The following is a 24,755-nucleotide window of genomic DNA, read 5'->3' on the forward strand; positions in this document are numbered from 1 at the left end:
CCCTCCTCAGCGATCAGCTCATTGGACAGTCAGCGATGCCCGATTTGTCCACAATGAAACTGATTGGCTGAACGGCGAGACGTCCCTCGCGCAGCAGCCCTCGCCCCCTCGCTTTGCGCTGCTTTGTTTGGAGGAGGAGAGCTGGGCGAGTAGCCGCGGAGCAACGTCAATGGCTCATCTCTCTGTCCGTCAAAGAGAGAGGCCACGGCGGATAGATTGATTGGATGTTCCAGCTGTCTGACAACTGGACGTAAGCTACAGCGAGGTTTGGGCTCATTGAGTCTGCGCTAACAGAAAAAGAGGAGGTTCCCGAACAGTCCTTTATTTATTTCTTTGTTTCCAGTGGGAAAAAGATAATAACAGCGACATATACACAATAGCCACTTCATTTATTATCTTGGTCCGTATACACAAGAAAACTGGATAAAATTACAGTGGTTACTAGGCCAAAGCCAAGGGGAGGAGGATGAAGCGGCGCAATGCGGACTGCAGCAAACTCCGACGGCCGTTAAAACGGAACCGAATCACTGAGGGTATATACGGCAGGTAACTTCTCCTGAGCTCTCCATCACGACAATATCGGGGGCCGCTGAATGAACATGCTTACCATTGATGTCAATGAACCACCACCGCTAGCTTGCTTGTTAACCTAGCCAGCTGCTAGTGTTAGCGCAGTGTTTTCGTTGTTGCTAGATTATTAGCACAGTAACGTTGACATGTTAAGCTAGCTGCAGCGCTAGGCCCCGACACAGCCTGTTATGAATAATGTCACAGCTCACAGGGTCTCTCTCACAGCTACAGTTCCGTTTGAAATACTTTGTAAAGGAGGTTTGGATACTCATTACACAACCCTGACCAGCCAATGTTTAGCCACGTTAGTTGAAACCTGCAAGCTGCTTCAAAATTAGCCTCTTTCCTGTTGGCTTAGGCAACTCATGTTAGCTAGTACCACAGCAGTTTTTTCTGCTGATTGCCAACTCTACTTCTCAACTACATGTGTGCGTTAGAATTAACCGAATCACTAGTTGGTAAAACAACAGCAGCTAATTAGTCTGTTATCGCTGGGGCTTGTGTTGCACTGCTCAGCTTGGACAACTTAAAGTTGCTTGGTTATTCCCAGCCACACCTGATATGTCCTACCTTTATGTGACTTCCTATGGTTCAGATCAACCAAACGTTAAAGGGCACCCGTTGCACACGTGGCATCCAGACGTAGAGATGTGGGACAGTTTTTGAATTATTGAACAGGTCTCATCCATCATAAAACAGTCCTGCATTGAGGTCAAAGAACATCCCTACTGTGTCACTTTGTGGAACTCAGTGCTCCATCAGCAAATACAATTTAAACTGCGATCAAATCTCTACATTGACATGAATTATGTCACTAGGAAAGGAGCAGGTACACTGAAAATCCCACAACCCCTGAAAAAAATAATAATACTGCCTTTACACACTGTTGTTGTGTCCCACCAAGCAGCATCACGCACAAGAATACCAAAGTGTTGACATGGCCCTGGACCATCTCCTAACTATCTATGGACTTATTGTGTGTACACAATAGGCTAAGCATAAGTGCAATACACACAGGCATTAAATCTGCAGCCATATGCTCCAGACATTCACCTTCCACTTGATTTAGCCTGCACTCAAACCTTCACAATAAAGCTGAATCTCACAATGTAATGACTTAATGAAGATTTGCCATGTATTAACTGAGGTTAAAGATAAATATATGCCATTATGAAAACCTGTTGTAGGGTATTTGTGTTCCAAAACTTTTTATCATACACTTTTTCTTCTAATTCTATTTAGTACCTTCCTGTACCTGAAGTTCCTGGTGGTGTGGGCGCTGGTGTTACTGGCAGACTTTGTGCTGGAGTTCAGGTTTGAGTACCTGTGGCCGTTCTGGCTCTTCATCCGCAGTGTGTACGACTCCTTTAGATACCAGGGGCTGGTGAGTGGCTGTGTCCTTCTATTTATTATGCTTTCATAAAGGTGGAGGAAGAGAAAGAGTTCCTAAACATGACGATCTTTTCATCCATGTTGCTCTCTCTCTGTGTGACACTCAAGTTTTAGTTGTTTAGCACATTTGTACGCTTTTGTCTTTATTTAGTTAAAGACAAAAGCGAACAAATGTGATTTCTTTTTTTTCTGTCTTTCCTTATTTCTTCCAATAATCATATATATTATCTGCATGCATGATCACCAATTCACTAAATTAGAAAGAGGAAAAGTGGCAGTGTGCAGTAAAGAGTCAGATGAAATCCCTGCAGAATCATACAATGACGGATAACACACGAGAGATGGTAAAATTGATTCTGATTCTGAAAAAGAGAAGAAACTTCTTGAGAATGTGAGAGGCGACCAGGGCTGATACACAGGAGAATAAAGAAAATGCTGCTAAAGATGTCCAACAGATTAAGCATTTCAGATTATGAACGCAGTTAGGACCGACCTAAACAAATCTGAGTTGTTTTCTTCTTCATAGAATCAGAACTATAATCTGACATAATGTACACACTACACATTTGTATGCTAATGTTAGTCTATCATACTTTTATTTTGCCTTTGGTCAGCTTTTGATGCTGACCAAAGGCTTCAAGAACAGCTTGTTCTTGTTGATATGCACTGTGTATGTGTGTTTTTCGACCACCCCCATAATAAAGGATTACGATATGACAGCCAACCCTCCTATGATCCTATGAGTCCCAACATCTGAGGTCTGCTTCTTTTTCTGGAAACCATTTCCTTTTTTTTCTTCTTTTATACGAGAATGTTTTACATTTTGAGCATGAAATACAAACCGTGACCTATGGTGAATGTCTTTATTAGAGGTGGGCATAGATTAATTTTTTTAATCTAGATTAATCTAGATTAATTTTGGAATTAATCTAGATTAATCTAGATTAAAATGGCTCATTTGAATTCATTCATAATATGTGTGTGCTCCCTAAATAATGACTCAAAGTAAGTCTTTGAGAACGTGTTTCTCAAGCCAGGTGGCGCATCAGACCAGGGGCTCATCTGCTTGAGGAAGCTGTTCTACTATGATAATTGGTGATGAAAATAAATAATGTTCAACAAGATGTTACTTAGTAACGCGTTACCGGCATCGGACCTCTTTTTTCAGTAACGAGTAATCTAACGCGTTCCTATCTCCAAACCAGTAATCAGATTAAAGTTACTCATCAAAGTCACTGTGCGTTACTTTTTCTGTAATTTTCCTTAGTGAAACATTTTACATAACTGCACAAATGACTGCGATTGCGATTTTATGTAAATAAATGTGCACGCATGTGTCTCTAAACGCTCCAACTGCTCCAACCGCTCCTCTCGTCTTTTTGGTAGCGCCCCTCTCTGACATGCAGCGTGTGTGTGTGTGCGCCTGTGTCTGTGTGTGTGTGTGTGCAGCAGCATTACGGCCGAACTGTGGCGCAAAACAAAGTTTTCCCCCCGATGAAATATAGCGTCTGCTAAGGGGATATTTAGGATTCGGGTACGGTGACGTTGAAGAGATAGAAGTGTTTAAAACTTGGAAACTTATAGTCACGTGGCGACCGGTGGCCACACACACCCACCCTGCGTTCCAATACCCGATTGTGTCGTGGGCAAGTGATGGAGAGAGAGAGCGGCGGGTGTGTGAGAGAATAAAGGCTCCTCAAGTGTCAACAACGGCCCCTGGCTATTATTATCTCTCCTGAGCCGAACAGGAGGTGGAATAAGAGATTAACGGCGATATTTTTTTTATCGCCGATAAGAGTCTTGCGTTAATGCAGCACGTTAACGCCGATAACGGCCCACCACTAGTCTTTATTATTATTCTTTACTCCATATGTTTCTGGTTATCTCATAACCATGTTTTATCTCTCCCAACAGGCCTTCTCAGTATTCTTTGTGTGTGTTGCGTTTACCTCGGACATCATTTGCCTCCTCTTCATCCCAGTGCAATGGCTATTCTTTGCTGCCAGTACCTATGTGTGGGTGCAGTATGTCTGGCACACAGGTAAGGCCATTCAGTGTATATGTGTCTTGATATTTGCTATTATAAATAAATACGTAATAAAAGATATCTGCAAATGCCAGTAATTAACTTTGATTGTGAAAGGCTGATACTGTACATCACCTCGTGACAACCTAAGGAAAGAAGGAACGATTTTGCTTTATGTGTTTTTAAACAATAGAATATTTAGATAAATCATTAATAGTCATAGGCCACAATAACTCTTAGAACTTGCACTGTTTTGTGGACTGGTTCTACTTAATACTTCAGGGGAAAGCAGGTGTGAAAGCCGTTGCGCAGTACACATACACATTGTGCTATCTTATTTACAAGTTGGCCGGCTTCTTAGAATTTTGCTCGGTGTGCAAGTGAGCTGCGCTGTGCGGATTAGTTTTCCTTCTGATTTAGCGGTATACCCCTGTGTTGACTAAAGGCCAGGTGTCGGATTGAAATTCTTGTGCCAGCTGGGGGAGAGCGGAACACAGAGGCGTCCCCAGTTGCTTTCTGAGGCCTCCAACTTTACTCACCACAGACATTCACATCCATGGGATGTCACAGGAGTATTAATATCTCTTACCAGTCCCACCGTCTAGTGATGCAAGTGTCTGAGTGTATTACAACCAAGGAGATAATGGGTAGTGTCTGTATTCTGGGCACAATGTATGTTCAGTGGTAATACAGTGTAAATATAGACCAATACAGAGTGTTGTATGATGGAAGAGGGACAGGCCTTTGTCGTTACCTGCAGAGTTTCAGTACACTGGCTGAAGTAGTATTTTGGATGGTCGAACCATTCACACTCAAACCGCTGACAAAAAGTAAAGCACATGACAACAATGAAAGGATGAGGGGAGTTCATAATGACGATGCCAAAAATGTGTTTTGGACCAATTGGTTGCCACAATAACTAGTGGACACTAGAGCCAAGTCAGCAGTTGTCTAAAAGTAGGTCTGGATATATATTTTTCCTATAATACAGCCCAGCATCATGATTTAGGCAGTGTCCTTTTTAAAGAATGAGTTAACCATATGCAAGCCCAGTTTGGTACTCTTTGCTGTGCATTTTGATGCCCATCTATAACATCTGTGTCCTCCTTTGTCTTTACAGAGAGAGGTGTCTGTCTGCCCACCGTGTCCCTGTGGATACTCTTCGTGTACATAGAGGCAGCCATCAGATTCAAAGACCTGAAGAACTTCCATGTGGACTTGTGCCGTCCTTTTGCCGCACACTGGTGAGCCACTGTTCAGTTTCCAGTAGGGACGCCGTCCGCCACAGGCATGTTTTGACCCAAAGGAGTGTCTAGCTTTAGTGCTGACTATGAATGTGTCAGCACGGTGCGGAGGAATGATGTGAAGCAAAGACCCAGTTATATTACCTAATCTATTCTCCACACAGCTTCATTCATTGCGACACACTACATAAAGTCAATAACGTCACATCACATGACAGGTTATCTGGTTGGCCTCTTGCCCATTTCTCTCCCCCCTCCCCCTTTGTGCTTCACTTTCTTATAAATAAGTGTAAAGCTGCAAGGATATAGAATACATGCACCTAAATAAAAATGATTTGCCATACTGAATTTATGTCACAGTAGACATTAGCTTTCAGAAAGCTGTATGTGTGGTACTGGTACTTTGGTACTAAAAACAGGTGCGAAGTTTCTTTGGGATTCTCCCCAAGTCTCCTATAATAAAGAGACATTATAAGAATGAAAATTCCGAAAGAGGTTTAAAGTAGCACCTCTACAGTATAAGGTTGTGTACAATGTAGTGCTGCTAAAAGGGATCTGCAATTTCAATCTAAGGAGCCCTTAAGACCTTCAGGCTGGATTTGGATTTGGCTGTGTTGACCTGTATTATGCTGGGTGGTTGTGCTGTAGTGGTTCTTAGTGATACCTTTTGCCTCTTGTGTCCATGTCTGTAGCATTGGCTATCCCGTGGTCACGCTGGGCTTTGGCTTCAAGAGTTACGTAAGCTATAAGATGCGCCTCCGGAAGCAGAAGGAGGTTCAGAAAGAGAATGAGTTTTACATGCAGCTCCTGCAGCAGGCTCTGCCTCTGGAGCAACAGATGCGTCAGATGCAAGAGCGAGAAGCAGAAGAAGGTAAGACCCAAATGCACATACTGCAAACACCAAGCCCTTGGTTCAGGAAACCACATAGCTATTCTACCACAACTGATCTATTGATTCTTCACATATGTAAAAATGAAGGTACATAATGTTATCTGGTCGCTTCACAGTTACGTTGGATAGTACACTGACTTGAGTCATTGATGACAAATATGATTTGGATGGAGACGGCTGGAACTCCATGAAGCTACCAAAAAGTTGTGACATCTATAGAGTCATTCCAAATATGAAATGTTTTAAAGCGGTGCTTTTCTTTTGTTATTTCTGTACATTGTTGTGGTACATTATTGGTTTACAAATACAGTGTTTGAATGACGTTTAATGTTATGTAAAGTTGGTTAAAATCCTAATCATCTGTAGCTTTGTTTAGATCTCGTTGGACCTGGGGGAGACGAGGTTCACAAAAGATTGTTGTCCAGTTGTTGTGATTTAATGGATGGTGACAGTAAACGTAGACCCTGGTAACACAACTATCTTTTTAATCAAATCAAGGCTTTTATCAATCTGTCATGAATGTGTTTTGTCGAACAAGCCAACATTACTGCAGCGTGTATTTGCAGCCTGTGCAGCATTTTCCTCTCTATTCAAAGTGTGTTTAAACAGTGAGGCAGGTGCAACTGCAACCACAAACACCTGTGTGCACATGAAAACTAATGTAATCACATGAGGCCCTGCTCTGTGTATGATTAGGCAAATGTTTGAAAGGAGCTTTTTTTCACATAGCTAGAAGTTGATGAAAAGCTATCAAGATTGCAGTTAGATTTTAAATGTTCACTAGCCAGCCAATAACAGAAAACAATTGAAACACTTGAAATCCAACCCAGTTGTGTTGTTGTATGGTTGTTTGCAAAGTCTGTCCATTTCAGCACAATTAACACTGAAGCAACCTGTGAATCCTCTTATCAGTCCTCCTCACAGTGGTTACATAAAGTCACGTTTCAGATGTAAAGCGATGATAGAGAACTTCAGGAGACTCTTTTTAGTCCCATGGTAGTTGTCATATATTTATTTCACATGTATCCCCCTCACCCCCCTCTGTATTCATACAGCAGCGGCAGCAGCGGCAGCTAAAGGAATATCTGAAGTGGACACGCCTCCAGTGTCGCAGAATGGCGCCCCGGCCAATAAAAAGACATCGGCACCGCTGCCGGAGTTAGAGTATAGAGAAAAAGGGAAGGATGGAAAGGGCGGCGGGGACGCTAAAAAACAGCACAACAGCAACAGCATCCTAGCGTCATCAGTGGACTCTAAGCTCCAGGAGATGGAGTATATGGAGAACCATATGAACAAGAGACTGGCCACAGAGCTGGGCAGCACAGAGAACCTCTTGCTTAAAGAGGACAACAATTCCTCCTGCTCGTCCTCGTCCTCCTCCTCATCCAAAAACTACAAAAATGCCAGCAGCAACGCGGCGGCGCTCAACTCCTCGCCCCGCGGACACAGTGCTACCAACGGCAGCGTGCCCTCCTCTGCACCTTCATCCACGGGCAAGAACGACAAGAAGCACAAGGTAGCAGTGGGGAAGGGGACATCAGGAGGCTCCCACAGGGGGGACCCCACTGACAACTGCATCCCCAACAACCAGCTCAGCAAGCCAGAAGCACTTGTTAGGTAAGAGGCACGGCACACAAGCATACACATATTCCATCAATTGTTTCAGATTTTTTTTTACTTCTTTCATTAAGCAGACATACAATACACGCTCAAGTCAAGTGGCCTTGTGTTTTACAGCTGAATAGCCTGCATCCCAGCTGACCTTTTGATGCTTTGATTCATTATTTTCTGGTGTCCTGTGGCTCTGTGGTATTTTGTCTTGAGTGTTGGTGTGAATTTTTAAGTGTCAGAAAGGAATTGGCTCTGGTCCTTTGCATGCAATAAATAGTCAAAAAATATAATAAGAATTTTAAATTTCAAATATAAATAATAATGTATATACTATTATTTCTTTAAAAATATAAAAAAATAAATATGTTCAAATATCTTTTTATTCAACAGCAGTCCTTTCAAAGCATGGTATATTGTGTTTTTCAGTTAGTTTTTCCTTGCACTGTTTTCTGCTTGAAATATCGTTAACTGAAACTCTTCGGAAGGCTGCTCTGCTCTTTATGAATTAGTTTGTCCATTTTATCTTCACTAACAAAACTAAGGGCTCTTGTGTTCTCATTGGTTGCACCAGTGACATTTTGAAAGCTGGTGCACTTGGAGCAATGCAAAAACTGTATTGAGCCTAATCAGATCCACAATGTTCTGATCAGTACACAGCTGATACACAGCTAAACACCCTTAGCTGTGTAACCACATGTTGAAAACAGTTGCAACCGCTCATAAGAGGGTTCTGCTGCTGTGATTTTAATTAGAGTGAGGGTAATGAGAAATGTAATGTTGGTCCTTATGTTTGCAATCTTGGAACACACAACACAGTTCAATGTTTATTTAATAACGGATAATGTTGTCATTTTCCGTGTAGACTTGGTTTAGTGTACGGATGATGACACACCGTTTAAGTTGTCAAAGAAGATATAAGACATTGCGTGCAGTGTCATGCATTGTTTATATGCCTCCCTGCATGTGTTTTTGATCTAATTTAGTGAGTTATTCTTGTGTGGATTTTGTCACATATTTCTATCTGTGACAGCAGATAAACCAACTTACATTTGTACTAATACCAATTGTAATTTAAGGTCTCGGCTTGCTTTTATAATAACACTTCTTGGACTCTCTTTTTCTATTTTGAAAGTGTGACTGGGACTGGTAATATTTCGTCCTCCTGAGTAGTAGGACGTAGAAATGGTTATGATGCTTCCTTTTGCCCCCATCGGCATCCTTGGCTGCAATAAAAATGTAGGGATTGCTTTTCTGTGGCAGCTGCTACTGTTGTCTGGGGCATGTATGTGTATTATCCATGGAAGGACCCTTTAGGACATAATCTGGAATCATGTATCCAATAACTACAAACGAGAATTGATACTAAAGGTATATAAAACACTTAAGAACTTACATACTTGGAATATGAGGATGCACTTTTTGTGTTTAAAAAAAATCATGTTGAATGTCCTTAGCAGCATGTTAATTTGTCCCCCCCCTTGTGTCCACTGTCCCGCCTTGGTCAGACTGGAGCAGGACGTTAAAAAGTTGAAGGCAGACCTGCAGGCCAGCCGGCAGGTGGAGCAGGACCTGCGCAGTCAGATCGGCTCTCTGGGCAGTGCTGAGCGCTCCATACGCACTGAGCTCAGCCAACTGCGCCAGGAGAATGAGCTGCTGCAGAACAAGTGAGTGGGAAGATAACTGTTCATGGCACCAAAGCATGGTGGTCACACTAGTAGGGCTCTTCTGGGTTTAGGATCATTACTCGCTGGGGGCATTGGGATGACGTTCATTGTCATGCAGCAGTATAAATGAACTCTTGCACCAAAACAAATTTACATTCACATAATGAAATGTTCAAAAACACTTATCTCAGATTTTCAAACCATCTAAATTTTTAATAAAAAAAAAAAAAAGTCAGGTTAAATTACAAAAGCTTTACCTTTGCAATGTGCATATAATGTCTGTACTTTTGAAACAATGATGGAAGAATTACAGATCCTGCGTCCCCCTTGTCTTTCCTTTTCTTGATGTGCTGTTTTTATAATATGTGTATGTGTGTCTGTGCTCCTGTAGGCTCCATAACGCTGTGCAGGCAAAACAAAAGGACAAACAGGCAGTGGGCCAACTGGAGAAAAGGCTTAAAGCAGAGCAGGAGGCTCGAGCCTCGGCCGAGAAACAGCTCACAGATGAAAAGAAGAGAAAGAAGTTAGAGGAGGCTACAGCAGCCAGAGCAGTAGCACTAGCCGCAGCGTCAAGGTACGCACGTCTGACCATTGACATTTAGTTTTCTAATAACCATTTTACTCCTGACCTGTCACTTCTTTGAAGCTATGATTTGACGTTGGAAATTATTTTAAATTTACTACTTTTGTTCCCTTTTCATTTTACTCAGAGGGGAGTGCACAGACACGCTGCGGAGGCGAATCACTGATTTAGAAACAGAGTGTAAGAAACTAACAATGGACATCAAGCTAAAGGAGGACCAGATCAGAGAGCTTGAAATGAAAGTCCAGGTAAGGATTTTAAAGTGTCTACCATCAAGTACAGTTAAAAGTGTGTTAATGCATGTATCTCTTTGTTCATTTGGTCATTGTTAAGACATTGAATCCGGAAATGTGAACATATTTCAGTCTTGTGAAAATTGCCAGTTGAGACAGAATAATAAATCAAATAAATATATTTTTTTTTTCCAATTTATTTGCTTACCCAAATTACTTTGTCTCACAAAACATCTCATCAACACATATAACTGCTGAAATAGTATACAAAGTATCAGAATCAGGTTTTGATAGGCAAAATTGATGAATAAAAAATCTAAACTATATTCAACCCCAGTTCCCTTGCACTAGACCGTACAGTGTAAGTCAAAACAAGCCGTCAGCTACAGGTTGTTGTTCTACATTGTTGGACTGCGGTGATGCATACTTACCTCAAGCACTCACTTGTTTAGTTTAAATTCTAGGACACAATTTGGCTCGCCATTTGTTCTTCGTGCAGGTTAACGACAACAAATCAAAGCTGCCTTGTCCCATTGCAACTGTGCCTCTCCAATTAAAAAAATATTCTGAAAGCAAACCGTAGCCATTTACAGAACATTCAATCAATCACAGACAGTAGTAACCTCTTGAATCAACTAACATGCATCTCTTCTCCTCCACCTCTCAGGAGCTTCATAAATATAAGGAAAATGAAAAAGACACAGAGGTGCTGATGTCAGCGCTGTCAGCCATGCAGGACAAGACGCAGCACCTGGAGAACAGCCTGAGTGCAGAGACCAGGATCAAGCTGGACCTCTTCTCTGCCCTGGGAGACGCCAAGAGACAGCTGGAGATCGCACAAGGTCAGCTCTCATTTCCACACACAAAAACATTAGGCATGGCTCGGTATGTCTTCGGATGAACACAATCTTTTTAATTTTTTTTAAGCAACATATAGTATATTCTGAAAATAAATAAACTTGTATGATGATACAATCAATGAATCATTAGAATTATTAGAAATAAAAGTAGTCCTTTTTTAAGTGAGCAGCTCAACAAGGTATTTAGAGACTTCTCACTTTCTACACATTTTTCTTTTAGCAAAAGTTATGATGCAGGAATATTCTGAACATTAATAAACTTGTATGTTAGCGTCCTGTTGTGGAGCGCTAATACCTTTTTAGAACGGTATGAAAGAAAATAATACTAGTTTTGAAACCTTGACTTTTTCACACCGGGGTATACCTTGAAGCTGGATACTATCCCATGCCTACTAAACATAGATATTTTCAGGGTTTCCACAAGGTTATCTTGTTCTTTTTAACGGACCTTTTTGACTTCTGTCTTCAGGTCAGATCCTGCAGAAGGACCAGGAAATCAAAGACCTGAAGCAGAAGATAGCCGAAGTGATGGCCGTCATGCCCAGCATCTCGTACTCGGCCGACAGCAGCAGCATGAGCCCCGTGGCCCCCCACTACTCCTCCAAGTTCATGGACACCAATCCCTCCGGCCTAGACCCCAACGCATCTGTTTACCAGCCGCTCAAAAAGTGAACGCTTCGACCCCACTGCCCCTCCCAAACCATCTTTATTTCCCCTGCAGGCCCACCACTTTCCAATCTGCTCGGCATGTCTGCGGCTGAGAACCTGAGTTTTTTTTCTTGGGTTTTTATTTTTTTCTTCTCCTCGCCAGGTCAGAAAGGATGTCGTATTGTGTGACTGTATTTGTTGTAGTTAAAAACAAAAGACAAAAAAAAAAAAAAACTTTAAAACGGACATCACATGTCAACTAGGGAAGTCCCAGATTTCTTTTTTCTCTTAAGTGTCTAGTGAAACCTCACAGAATCGGGCATGTATCTTCATCTCAAGGGTCTTCTTCTCCCTTCCCCACCAACACTGCGACCAGGCACCTGCTCTGTGGTCCTGGGGAATATCTACGTTATTAATTTAGGACCCCCCCCCACTCCCCCACTTATAAAGATTGGAAAAACTGTTCTATTTTATCATACAGCCTCGCTTGTATCCTAATTGTTTTTGGACAGATTGTTTTCCAAGATAGTATGGCAACATCTGTACAACCAGAGGAATGTAGTGCGAAGTTGGCACAGACTCAACCCTGTTATCCTCAATTTCTTTTGTTTTTGAAGACATCAAATTTGAACAAGTTTGGAAAATATCTTGTAAGCAGAAACATACACCTTCAAAAAAAATGAAATTAATCCAAGCAGCTCCTCATGTTCGACAAAAACAGCAATTTGGCTTCGCCAACTTTATTTTTTTTAAAGTGTTTTTGAGTCGAAGAAAAAGTGCAGAAGAGCAGTCTGTGCACTGTCTCCTCTGCACTCTGCAAAGTCTTTCATCAGTTGTCACGATCACAGTGCCTTGAGTTGAGGACATTTAGTTTGATAATGACATACGGCCCAAACGCTTATGGTGAAGCATTTGGCTGAGCTGGAAAGGATGAGAGATAGACCTCGCCTTGGGAAGTGGCACAAGGTTACCCTCCCCAGATCAGATTTGGTTTTTGAACTCCCCCCTTATTTCCAATCCATTGTGTCCACACGGGGGCAGCTTTGTTCCTCATGTAAGGCACCGAATCCAAGACTTTTTATCGTACTCCTGTCAGTATGTTGACATGCCAAGCTAAAGCTAAAAAAAGAAAGAAAATCCCCTCAGTTGAACTGCTACTCCCTTGTTTCTTTTTTATTTCCAACTGAATTGCACTGTAGGAAAACACATGCTGTTTGAAAGGGAAAACTGTAAAGATGGACCGTGCAATCTAAACAAAGCTTTGGGAATGCCAACGTTAATATAGCAGTGGAATCATTTCATCTCATTAAATCATCCACCTCAGTTCACGTGCCAAGACTGGAATGCTCCTTTCTCCAGTAATTTGTTCCAAGAATGTACTGCAAATACATTGGCCGACAAGTTCGTCGAATATCCAGTTGAATATCACTAAATGGAAGTTTATGTTAGGCAGGTAGAGAAAGTGGTCACCTGTTTGTAGTAGACTGTAGTTAAAAGTAAGGGACTAGAAAGTCACATTTCTTTTTGTGAATGTTACAGTATTTGCAACTGTTGGGCAAGTGGCTGTTTTAAAGCAGTTCTCCTTACTCCTGTTTCTGGTATTATTGTTATTTTCCTGCAGGGAGGAAATTGCTTGAGTCCGATGTGGTTTCACCATCATCTGAAATGGTCACTGTTGTGCGTGTGGTTTTCAACTACTTTAAATTGAAATTTTTCTTTTTTCTTTTTCTTTTTTTCGCTCAGATTGCTGTCATTGGCTCCTGGAAAAAAAATGTTGTGAAAATAACAGTTTATTCAGTTTACTTTCAACCATCAGTTTGGTCAACTGATGGTTGAAAGTATAGAGAAGTATTTATTTGGTTTTGTTTTTTGTTTTCTATGCCCACAGTCACTGCTCTGTTTCTCCCCAGGTCTGATTTTGGCTGTGCTCTCGCTCTGTGAGGTTTACAAGGAATAAACTTTTTTTTTCTCTTGCAAATTCACCTTTCTCTGCTAGTTGCTCTTACTCTGACCATATGTCAAGATATTTCCGAAAAAACTTGTGAGTTTAGACTGAGTTTGTTTTATTGGGTGGAACCACACCTATCCGATTGTCGCTCTTAGACAATACACCACGAGCGCCCGATTTATTTTTTTTAATTTTTATTTATCCCTTCTTTAAACTCCTTACTTTGTGAAAGTGCAAAACTAATAATGGAGAACCCGAAGACCATAATTTGTGTGGCATCCCAAAGATGGTCAGGTACATTTTTTTTAAATTTTCTTTTGCTCTAATGTAAGACTTAACATGAGTGTTGTTAAAGTAAAAAAAAATGCAAACATAGTTTGGATTTAGGACAAAAAAACACTTAAAATGCTTCATAAAATAGTCAATCTGGCTATGTTCTAGTATTGGAGATTAGGTGCACTATCATTTTATTGCCACTAGGTGGCAGTGGCCATCTACATAACGTGGGTTAAAAGAGGTAATCTGGTTATTAATTCTGTCAAATACCACTAATTCCCTCCTTTTCAAGACCAGACAATCCCATTTAACTCTGACAAAAGGACTTTGTGAATAATTAGGCCAAGATGGGCACTAATCACAGCTAGTCAAAACATAGCGCCTAATAGTGCTTTCACAAAGCCAACCAGCAGCACTTGGTTAATAGGTAAATGAATGAGGTCATTCCCAGTCTTTTGACGTTGTACTCTAGCACACATTTCTACGCTGACCTCTGGGTCTCTCAGTGATGGAACAATGGCAGTTAGCAAATTATGGGCTGCCATGCAATTTGATTTGGCAGATAATTCCTTCATCTGATGCTCTTGGAAATGTTGCCACAAAGATAAAGAATCCCTCTGTCAAGGACACTGAATTTCAATGCATGAAAGAAGCCCTCTGCTCAGCATTTGCCTCATGCCAGGCTTCCACCCGTGTGACAGAACAAATGTGAGTAAAGCGTTTCACTAATTTTCTCTGCACTGAGCCAAGGTGAGGCATTCATTTGTTTTTAAACTCAGTTCTCAGTATTTTATTGCTCTGCGTCTTCCAATTTGGCACCCACACTGCCTGGCAGAGTCAGGAATGTGGAATTAACAGATTACGATAGGTCAGTTCTAGAACTCTGCGTTTGGCACAGCGGCCCTTGTGTTGACATTTGGACAAGAAAATGTACTGTAAATCCAGATGTTTGAAGAGAAAAAGCCATACATTTTAAATTCCAGTTACAGCTCCTGCTTCTCTTGACCTACCTGCACACCATGAGGTGCATGAGCAATTTGTCCTGCTGGAAATACATTTTTCCATGCACCCACCTTTGCCACTGTACCTGTCACTCTGGAAAACAAGGAATCCAGTGACACAGATTGAAAATAAATAGTTTTTCTCAGACGATCACTAAAGATAATGTATTTACTGTTTCGGTAAACATATACGTATGTGTATATCAATAGTAGATGCTATGAGGCAGCCTGTAACTTCTGCCTGATCTTACGTATAAATAATTCCATCCATTCATCTCTCATACTCAACTGAAGAATCATCACTGTTGAACTTCACAGACACAAACACACACCACCCCTCCATGTGCAGTTGGTCCCCACAACTCCTGCCCAACCGAAACTCATTGATTTTGTTCTTTCTCTTGACAAACACACCTAGTGTAACCATTACCCCATGTTGCTGCTTCAAAAGAAGTCAATATATATTGCCTGCCTCAGTAACTGCCTGGCAGGCCGACGAGCAGAGAGTGCACTCTTTTGTCTCAAGCCTTTCAAAGAAGCGTGGTTGTAGCCGCCAACAAAGAAACAGTAGCTTTAAAGGAATGCACCTGCCTGTGTACACAGAGGGATGGTCTGGTTGACAGTTCAGCACTGATGCAGTAAAAATGCCCCCTTGGAGTAATAAATCTTGTACAGAATAAGCCCAGCACGATTGACCCGGCTAACTGAGACTGACTAAAAACTAGTTTCTTGGTGACGTATTAACCTGTTGCATTCTTGTCATCTGAGCTCGTCATCTGAGATGAAATGTGGTGCGGTGAGATTTTCTGAAAGCCATTCTCCTGAGTGATTAACTGGGCGATGATGTAAGCTGGGTGAAACTCTGTGTAGAAATTGGGCTTGATGTTTTAATGTTAACAATGGACCCAATACAATAGAAAAGATTGGCTATGATGGTGCTGGCTACATTAGTTGCCTGTCTCACTAAACAACCCCACTTAATCCATACCTTTTCCTTGCACCTTTTTAAAATGTATATGAGCTCAGTATGACATGAACTGCTCTTGGCTGCTCAGCATGATTTCCTCTTCAAGACTGTCAACTGAGGCATTTTTTTTTGTTTATGCTTACAGTCTAACAGACATCTGGAGGAGACCCCTGTCCAGCAGGGACTCTATGGCTTGTCAATTTTGAACAATGACTCACTGATCTGACTTTTCCCCCCTAGCCTTCCTCCCCTGCAGCTGTTCACTTGTGCGATGGGCCATCAGAGCACTGGGGCAGAATATAATGGCTTGGGTTACATACAATAGCCTCGAGAACAGGATGCAGCAGACCAGTAAGTAGCCTAATATAATATTTAGTAAATATGTATAAAAAAGCCATTGAAGGGATAGGCTATCTTTACAACAATAAATAGGATTGTGGAGTCAGTGGAGGATGACAGTAAGCCAGTTGCCATAAGGAAAACATTCACAATATTAGGCTAATAAAGACATAAGAGTATAGGCCTAGGCCTAATATGCATTTACGGCTAGGCCATATGAACCTGAAAAGGTGTGTCAACCGAGATGATATAGCCTAGCCTATTTCCACCTTCCAACCCAGTTCTGGTCATGACATTATGCTACTGTCATTTCCACAGAATAGACGATAAATTAATAAACTCAATGTAGAATAAGAATACACCATATGGCTGAATTAAACATGAAAGAGCCTCGCCACAGCCCGTGACATGACTTCCAAATCATTAGTCACAAAAGATACTGGGTGGGACTGGAGTAAAACTGTACCCTGCGTGTATCAAGAGGAACCACAGCAGCACTGCCCGCCCGGTATGACAGCGCTGCTGCTGCTGCTGCTGCAACAACCTCTACTCACTCACTCGCGTGACTCCGGGAACGAGCGTCACGCACATTATCCGGTTAATTTACATACATAACGCCGCCCAGGGGGACGAACATGATAATCCACCATCGATTGAAAGCAAACCGTACGGAGGGGAGGCAAAAACAGCCGAGAAAAAGTTTGAACGGGAGAGGGCTGCTTTAAAAATCAAGCAAAGTGTTTCGATAGAGACGAGGAGGCGCTTGTCGGGCTCTTTGCCCCACTTTTTGGGATTACGAGATGGACGCTTTGAAATCCGCTGGAAGGGCAATTATACGGAGCCCCAGCATCGCCAAACAGTCGTGGGGTTCGGGAAAACATAAAAGTGAGTATTCGGTGGTTCAGTGCGTGACCGCGAAGGCGTTAGCTGGTGCTAATAAGGCTGAATGGGGGGTAAAACCAAGCTAGCCTTGACAAGGAGCTAACATTTACAACCTGCGTTTACTCAGCGGCACTTTACAACTCCTCGCCAGCTACAGTTGTTCGGGCAGTGAATAGCTGTCAGCTGGCGAGTGTGTTATAGTATAGACGTAAACACTCACATAAACTGGACATTTAAACATTAGAGCGAGTGTTTACAGTCTGAAATATTGTAGTTATGCTTTTGAACTTGACAGTCAAAGTGACAGCAGCGCACCACGGCTCGTGCACCGACTCCCGTGGAGGCTCGTGAGCACGGCAGTGGCAGACAGGCTGATCGTGTCGTAGGTTGAGGCGAAGGAGCGGCTTGGTTTTTATTTCTCCACCCTGCTGTCCTAAAGCGGACGCATGTCACGTCCAAAGTTTGAGACTAGTGCTGTGAAATCCTGTCTGCCACGTCACTCCGCCGACTGACTGACATGGCTTGGAAATGTACAACAGGAAGGCTCTGTGGGGAGTTGGTTGAAACACTGTGAGAGGAATGATAGGATGAGTGGCCGTCTTCTTGGCTAGGCTGTGCAATCCTAGCAACGCACTGTTGCAACGCACTGTTGCTAGGCGATACACTATGTGAAACAAAAAGAGAGGCTGTGTAAAAAAAAAGGAGTGTTTGCAGAGTCAATCTTACTAGGGGAGTCCTGTTAATCCTTTTGCTAAGCCTGTGTTATAGAGGTGTAATTATCTTGGGAGCAGCCTTAGGTTTTGCTTGGGGGTTTCCATGTGATGCTACTGTCTGCTGCTTTGCAATATGTGTACAGTGTACAGCCAGGCAGCTGACTGACAGTGCTGCTGGCGTGGCTCCACATGCAGGCTGAGCTGCCTAGACCCCCTATTATGTTTGCCTACACAAAGGGGGAATGTCCCCCTCCCCCCTTTTTTTTCATAGACAATGGAGCAGTTGGCAGCAAGATGTCACACGTGCCAGGCAGTGCAATCGATGCTTTGTTTTGGTCCCCGTCCCCCCTCCACATCTGACCAGCCAGTGGTTACAGAGAGCTAAGGTCCAATCAATCCCTAATGCTGGAAACCTTGACTCCATATTCAATCCGTGGCAAAAGATCACAGCCCTTCACTCATTCTGCTGCCTCCACAGAGAGACTGAGTCTGGCATCATTTTACATCCGTTATATATATGTCTTCACCCATAATTCCCCAATCATTGCTGTTTTGTCCTCCTGTGATGATGTAATGGTTCATTTCCCCTCCTTTTTAATTTTAATCTGTTGATATAATCATAGGCTTGATTGTAATTCAGTGGGCACCAGTGGGCTGCAGAGTCATGCAAAGTAGGAAACCTGTTTCATCTTGTAGTGTCGACTGGAGAAAGGTCCTGCTCGAAGTTGGACCCTGTTTTTTTATCTCTTTTTAAATGAGATGTATTTACTCAGTACGACTGGTCCACAGACTCTGGTATTCTTTTAATAAAACTGCCCTATGTCTCCTTAAGGGTCGCTGCATGTCAAGATTATATAGCTGACACTAGACATCTGCGTTGCCCTTTATTTGCCTTCCTTTTGCAGTCGTTTGCATCTGCAGCCAGGGGAAGAATGTGTCAGCTATGCCATTTCCTGCGTGGTGTTGCAACGGCTCGATTACTTTTTGGCAGTCTGCTGCTGCTGAGCCATGCCATCCAAATAGTTTGAAGGGGGAAGAAGAAATGGTTTACAGCATGTAACATCAGCCATTTTTTTAGGTCACAACAGCCCCAGTTTTTTTTTTCTTTTTCTTTACCAGTCTGAAATGTGTGGGCGGCAGAAAATCCCTGTCTGTATTGAAAGAGAGACAGTTACCTCCCACGTTCCCCGGTCAAGGAGATGTCTTCTGTTGGTCGGTTTGTCAATATCAGGATGTTAGTCGAGCCCTGCTGATGGCTAACGAGGAGTGCGTGTATATGAACTTGTAACCCGTCGGCCTGCCCTGCATCATAGTTAACACCTATGTGGATATTTATGAACAGTTCTCCATCAGGAATACACATACACTTAAATAAATAAATAAATAAATAACGAAGGCATTTGATTTCAAAGGAAATAAAAAGACATGAGAAAAAATTACAAAAAAGGTGTAGGCTTAAGCTTTGGCTCATTATACCTAACTTTATTACAAAACTACTATAGGTACAAAAACAAATCAAAAGAATACACTTCTCAAAAATAAGACACAACAAACAAAATGGAAGTTGTAAACGTTAATAAAAAATTTATCAAAAGGACCCTTCATATTTGATGAACACCATATTTTTTATTTCCATATCAAAACTGTTCCACAAGTGAACTCACTCTGTGAGTGAGCCAATGTGTTTGATACTGCCAGCGGAGATGCTAGCTGGGTGTAGGTGTTGACTAATTTGCATTTTGTACATTATTCATTCAATAGTGTCACTGCAGCACTGACAGAAGTAGGAGTTGGTGTTAAATAATACATCTGTTGCTTTAATGGTGAATGACTGACATTATAGAACTTAATAACCTTCTTCTCTTTGACAGTATGTGGGCCCTGCACCTCTGGCTATGGTCAGTCAGTGTCCCCCTGGCCTGAACAAAGTCATCCAAAGGGAGGGGGGGGGGCTGCCAGGCTGTAATGGAGATTGCTTCCCAGCAGGATTCCCTTTATGGAGTTGTAAAGCCCTCGCTGATTTATAGCCCCGTTAGATCTTCTGTATCTGTAAGCTTCTGTGTGCCCAGTCACATGTGAGTGTGGTTTGCGGACGGGATTGCACAATCGTGCTTTGTCACTGTTTCTACAAAAGGGACAATTTTATAATCTTGTGGGGGGAAATAGATCCTAAAAGCAAGTCCCCCTCTAAGATGGTTGTTGTTGTTTAATTTGAGAAAAATTCATCTTTAATTTGCCCCACTTTGTTAGGGACTAATACTTTTGGAAGACCATCTCACAGTTCACCTCCCTGCTTAGAAATAATTGATGTAATCTCCTTCAGCCATATGTTTAGACATATGGTCTGCGTGGTGGTTCCCAGTTCTTTAGCTTCATTGCCAATGCCAGTAGGAGATTTTGGTGACTACTTAAACACTGTCTGATACTTTAAAAGCGATGGGGGAAAGCTCTTTAAATAACAATTGTTTAGACAGCAATCTCAGCCTGGGAGCATTTACGAGGCACAAATGACTGAATTGTACTGCAGGAGGCAAGATAAGAGCAGTGCTGTAAAAGCATGAGGATGATACTATAGCCTTTCTTTTCTCAAAGGTGTCAGTCAAGCTGGGGGAGATTTATGGACGTCGTTTAGGAGTTTTGTCACTAGACTGCAATGAAACTCAAGTAGTTGATAAAGCAACCTGTCATTCCTCTCCCTCCACCCTAGTGAGCATGTCATTCAGGTAAGACTTGCTCTGTTTTCACCCCCACCTCCCCCCACCCCAGCCCAAACTAGTGCTTGTACCAAGGCTTGTGTCTGTTCATTTTTTCTTTAACATTGCACAATGTAAATGTGGGTGAATCAGAGAAGTGAGCATTTACAAAGGTATATAATCATAACTGAATGAACAAACTTTCTTCAAAGGAAATTGGATTCCCTGGAACACTGTTTGAAGTTAGAAAGCTACCTAAAAAGTTACTGTTCCACTTTACAGCGACAGGGCCCACAGTTTTGTTTACAAATATAATCTAGTCTTCTGTTTGGTCCCAGGTGCCTCAAGAAATGTTGGGTTTGACTTATGATGATAGAATTAATCAATTCTAAGAATTACATGTTAAATATGTTTTGTAAACTGGCTGCAGGCTCTGCAAATATAAACAAATCCCCCTCCCCTAAAACTACACACCTTTAAGGCCCTAATATACTCGTAGCAATGGCTTGTAGAAAACCCTTGTAAGGAAATCTTATGAAATACACATGACGACACATCACCCTTTGCGTTAAAATGTATACCTTGTATATATGCAGTAGGGTGTTATTATTATTATTATTAATGGAAGATTCCTTTACTCCTCATTGACCTGTCTTCCTCCTCCCCACCACCTGTGTGTCTGTCTGACTGCTGCTGCAAGATGCAACATGTCCCCTGCCTAGAAGCAGCACTTAAAACACATTTGAGTAAACTTGGTGCAAAGAAGAGATTTTCAGAGGAGCCGCTGACATGCACGACTCACACTCTCTCTGTGACACATTGTGTAAATCTGTGTTCCTGTGGTGAAACACTGATTGGCTGAACAAGAAGGATATTCATCAGGCCTCGGGGCAAACTATGTGACTTGGAACAAAGAATCACACAGTCAGAACAAAGGAATGGTCTATTTGTTTTGTTTTTCCTCCGATGCTTTTCCTATTGTTTGATTGGTATAGAGATCCTCATGGCTCCTCTCAGTTTACAGTAACTGACACCTGACCCTGGACCTGTTGAATTGGGTCCAGGTAGGGTCCTAATCTGTTGCTGCAGGTGTGTCATGATGATAGTTGCAGTTGTGCGACAAACGATATAAGACCCCCAAATATTCCAATTAGACAAAGTAAAGCAAACAATCCTTCACATTTTAGAAGGTAGAATCAGACAATGTGTTGCTCTTTTGCTTGAACCTACTACTGAACTTTGAAATGTTTATGAAACCCATAACACTGATGATCATAAATGACCTGTAAAAGCAAATGAGACCATCAGCGCAACTCTATTTTAATATATTAGTTTTTATTAATGCCTTTGCACACACAGGTCCGATTTTTCCAGGAAAACTTGGACAAAACGATGTACGGCAGGCAGAGCGGAACATGCTGTGTTTATGGACAGTACTTAGTCACAGTTAACTTTGCTTCACCATCGTCATATTGACATTTTTAATCGTACATAGTCACATATAAACATTACCTCATCGTGACGCATCTGTTGTCTCTTCATGGAAGTATTTACTCGCATCCTGAACAAATGCATGCGCTTGGGCGCTGGTGTTGTAATAACACTACTGCTTTTGTCCAAATGTTCAACAAAAACTGAAGTCTCCTCGTAGCTACTTTAAACAAAATTATTAATTTGATTCGTGGATCATTGCGTTATTTTTATTTCAATTGAAAATCAAAATCTGCTTTTTCACCTTCAGCTGCTGGTAAACTGGTGGCCGACAGGCAGGCTGCCAGTGTTGGTGGTTCTTCTGACTGTATTTTCGTCAGGTTAATCGGACTGGGTCTTACTTTAGTTTATTTTTTAGACCATTTCTGACCATTGCCTTTTGAGATGACGTGCAAGTATCTTGTTCATGCTTATAGACTTGAAAAGTTATCCAATCTGCTTTCTAAAAATGGCATTCCTATTTGTTGTCATTGGAGTGGCAGTAGCTGCAGCTTACAGAGTGCTGTTAGGATCGGTTTCATAACCCTGCTTCTGGTGGAGAGTACATTGTGGCCTCAGCCGGTCATCAGCTGTAATCCCCGTCTGGCAGGACCACTCATTTCCCCTCCTTTTTCCTCTTCCTCAATTTCGTTCTTTTGAGTGGATTTAGCCAATACTGAAAGACACGTGTCTCAATGTTACGGCTTAGGACATGACTATTTAAGACTCTTATCCTCTGCAAATCCTTTACTATGCCCAACTGGAATTGTTTTGGAGGGTCAACAAATTAAATACTGGTGATGATAGTGTACACAGTATTGGAAGCGTTCCTTTGTATAATATTGGGAATGCTCTATAGTCCAGTGCAGATATTTAAACCCTGGCGTCCAAGGACAGATGAAAAGAGGTCACATGCTGCTGGGCACAAAGGATCCACCGCTGGCTGTTCATCTTACTTACTTTGCATCGATTGCTCCTTTTAGTGAGGCCAGCCTGTACTTTATGCCTCTGTGGTCATTTGTATCTAATGCCTCTGGCGTATTTTTGTATGTCGCACGCACAAAGAGACTTTGACCATGGCTTTCCGTCCGATGACAAGTCAAACATTTCCTGTATTCTTTTGCACAGAAGCTGAGGTTGAGAGTGGGAACAATAGTGCTGGATCAGGCTTTGTACCAGGCAAGGACAGACAGCGACAATGGGCCCATGTGTAGTAGTAACACAATTTCCCTATTTTACTAACACTGAGCCTTTCTCTTCCTAACAATATAACAATGCTCTGATGATGATGGTGCTCATCTCAGACCCACACCAAAATCAGTCAATCAGGCCTGAATAGAATATACAATAGTTACATTCATTCATGCCTCCGTTACAGTCACTAAAGGTGATCAGCAATATAGAAGTGTAAGGCTTGACTTTTTTTGTGGCACGCATAGTAAGAAGTTGTTTAAGACTCTCCCTCAAGAAGCTTTCTGCTGTGTCTCTGTTTCAGTCCAGGCATCCTTTCCTTATCTGAGTCGGCAGTTTCTAAATGAGCCCAAAGTGTCCTCCTGATTGGAATCTAATCATGCTGGTATAGGTTTTCTTTTCTGCATTGTGAGATAAGAGGAGGTGATCTCGCCACAGGTCTGAGGTCAGCTGAGGCCTTAAATAGCCGAGGATACATGAGCAACTTTAGTTTTATGGTGATTGGCTGCGGTTTGGCTTTATCATAGTACATGGGAACTATTGATCTTTAAGCTTTTGTTTTTAAAAGTCGTTTGTGATTTGTCTTTTAGGTCATGTCTGGTCATATTCTATATTATTACTATACAACATCTGCCTGATCTGGAAGAGGTAGTGGGTCAAGTTGTGTCAGGAATGACAGAGTGCAACAATCGATTGTTTATCTTGTGTAGTGGGAAATATTTCACGACAACAGATGCCTTATCTTGAACAATTCACAACATCCCTAGGGATCATAGAGTCCCTCCCTATATCATAAACACTGCTTTGGACCCTATACTTTTTTCACAAATGTGTTTCTTAGCACCTCTACCATTGACAACAAGCACAGACGGCAAGCGAATATCGGTTAGTGATGATGACCAACCTGTCGTTTTTCCCTGTCTCTCTGCCAAATCATGGCACAAGTTTGTCACTCTGAAAGCCGCCTAATCCAACAGTGACCATCCCAAGAGACAAAAAGCTTGTGTAGTGTTAAATAAACCCTGTGTAAAACAAACAAAGGATTGATACTACTGAGTCCTCTGTGTGTGTGTGTGTGTGTGTGTGTGTGTGTGTGTGTGTGTATCTCTGATTTCAAACCACTTCAGTGAGTCACACCTTTGTGATTTAAGAGATTTCTGCTGATGAGTCAGGAATCTCTTTTAAGCACCTCCTTAAGACATACTTTTATCGGAGAGCCTTCTCTGCTTTATTTGAGCTTTCAATTCCCTCCAACTGTCTTTTTAGTTAATGTAAAGGTGCTTCTCTCCCTTATTTTTGCCTCTTCTTCATTCATTCATTTCATTGATGTTTTTAACCAAACTGTTAAATAACTGTCTCATTTTAAAATGTGATGACTTATGACTGTTTGATTTTGACAATCGCTTTCTAAACTAAAGTTATTCTGTATCATTATTATTTGTACACATGACACTTTCCTTATGTTAGGATGAACTGGGGGGGATGTAGTTTGGAGTTGATTCCATGCTCCCAAAATGTATTGTGTATCAATCTGCTGCTGAAAATAGTCCCT

The 24,755-nt window shown here is 41.9% G+C and overlaps 2 protein-coding genes across 3 annotated transcripts in view; both read left to right on the top strand.

Annotated features, from left to right (window-relative positions):
- Positions 1 to 182: 182 nt before the first annotated feature.
- Positions 183 to 13,695, top strand: maco1b (macoilin 1b). The gene is made up of 11 exons (XM_080042961.1): positions 183 to 546; positions 1,813 to 1,954; positions 3,877 to 4,003; positions 5,109 to 5,232; positions 5,925 to 6,103; positions 7,180 to 7,741; positions 9,241 to 9,399; positions 9,791 to 9,973; positions 10,110 to 10,230; positions 10,883 to 11,057; positions 11,545 to 13,695. Exons 1-11 carry the CDS (start codon positions 467 to 469, stop codon positions 11,745 to 11,747), a joined length of 2,055 nt encoding a protein of 684 aa, XP_079899087.1. The 5' UTR covers positions 183 to 466; the 3' UTR covers positions 11,748 to 13,695.
- Positions 13,696 to 16,908: 3,213 nt separating this feature from the next.
- ldlrap1b (low density lipoprotein receptor adaptor protein 1b) overlaps positions 16,909 to 24,755 on the top strand; it is a 40,160-nt gene continuing 32,313 nt past the window's right edge. For both annotated transcript variants that reach the window (XM_080042535.1, XM_080042536.1), the window contains exon 1: positions 16,909 to 17,139. In XM_080042535.1, coding sequence (XP_079898661.1) covers positions 17,055 to 17,139 — 85 coding nt within the window. In that variant the 5' untranslated portion in view covers positions 16,909 to 17,054. The remainder of the gene's footprint in view (positions 17,140 to 24,755) is intronic.

Source organism: Ammodytes marinus (assembly GCF_949987685.1).
Source record: "Ammodytes marinus genome assembly, chromosome: 15".
Lineage (NCBI taxonomy): Eukaryota > Metazoa > Chordata > Actinopteri > Uranoscopiformes > Ammodytidae > Ammodytes > Ammodytes marinus.

What these genes read in the sequence shown, in the direction of transcription:
- maco1b (XM_080042961.1), top strand. Translation starts at nt 467, where the DNA reads ATGAAGCGGCGCAATGCGGACTGCAGCAAACTCCGACGGCCGTTAAAA. An exon ending in AAGCCAGAAGCACTTGTTAG is followed by an intron (nt 7,742 to 9,240) that starts GTAAGAGGCACG and finishes CGCCTTGGTCAG; the next exon opens with ACTGGAGCAGGACGTTAAAA. An exon ending in AGCTTGAAATGAAAGTCCAG is followed by an intron (nt 10,231 to 10,882) that starts GTAAGGATTTTA and finishes TCCACCTCTCAG; the next exon opens with GAGCTTCATAAATATAAGGA.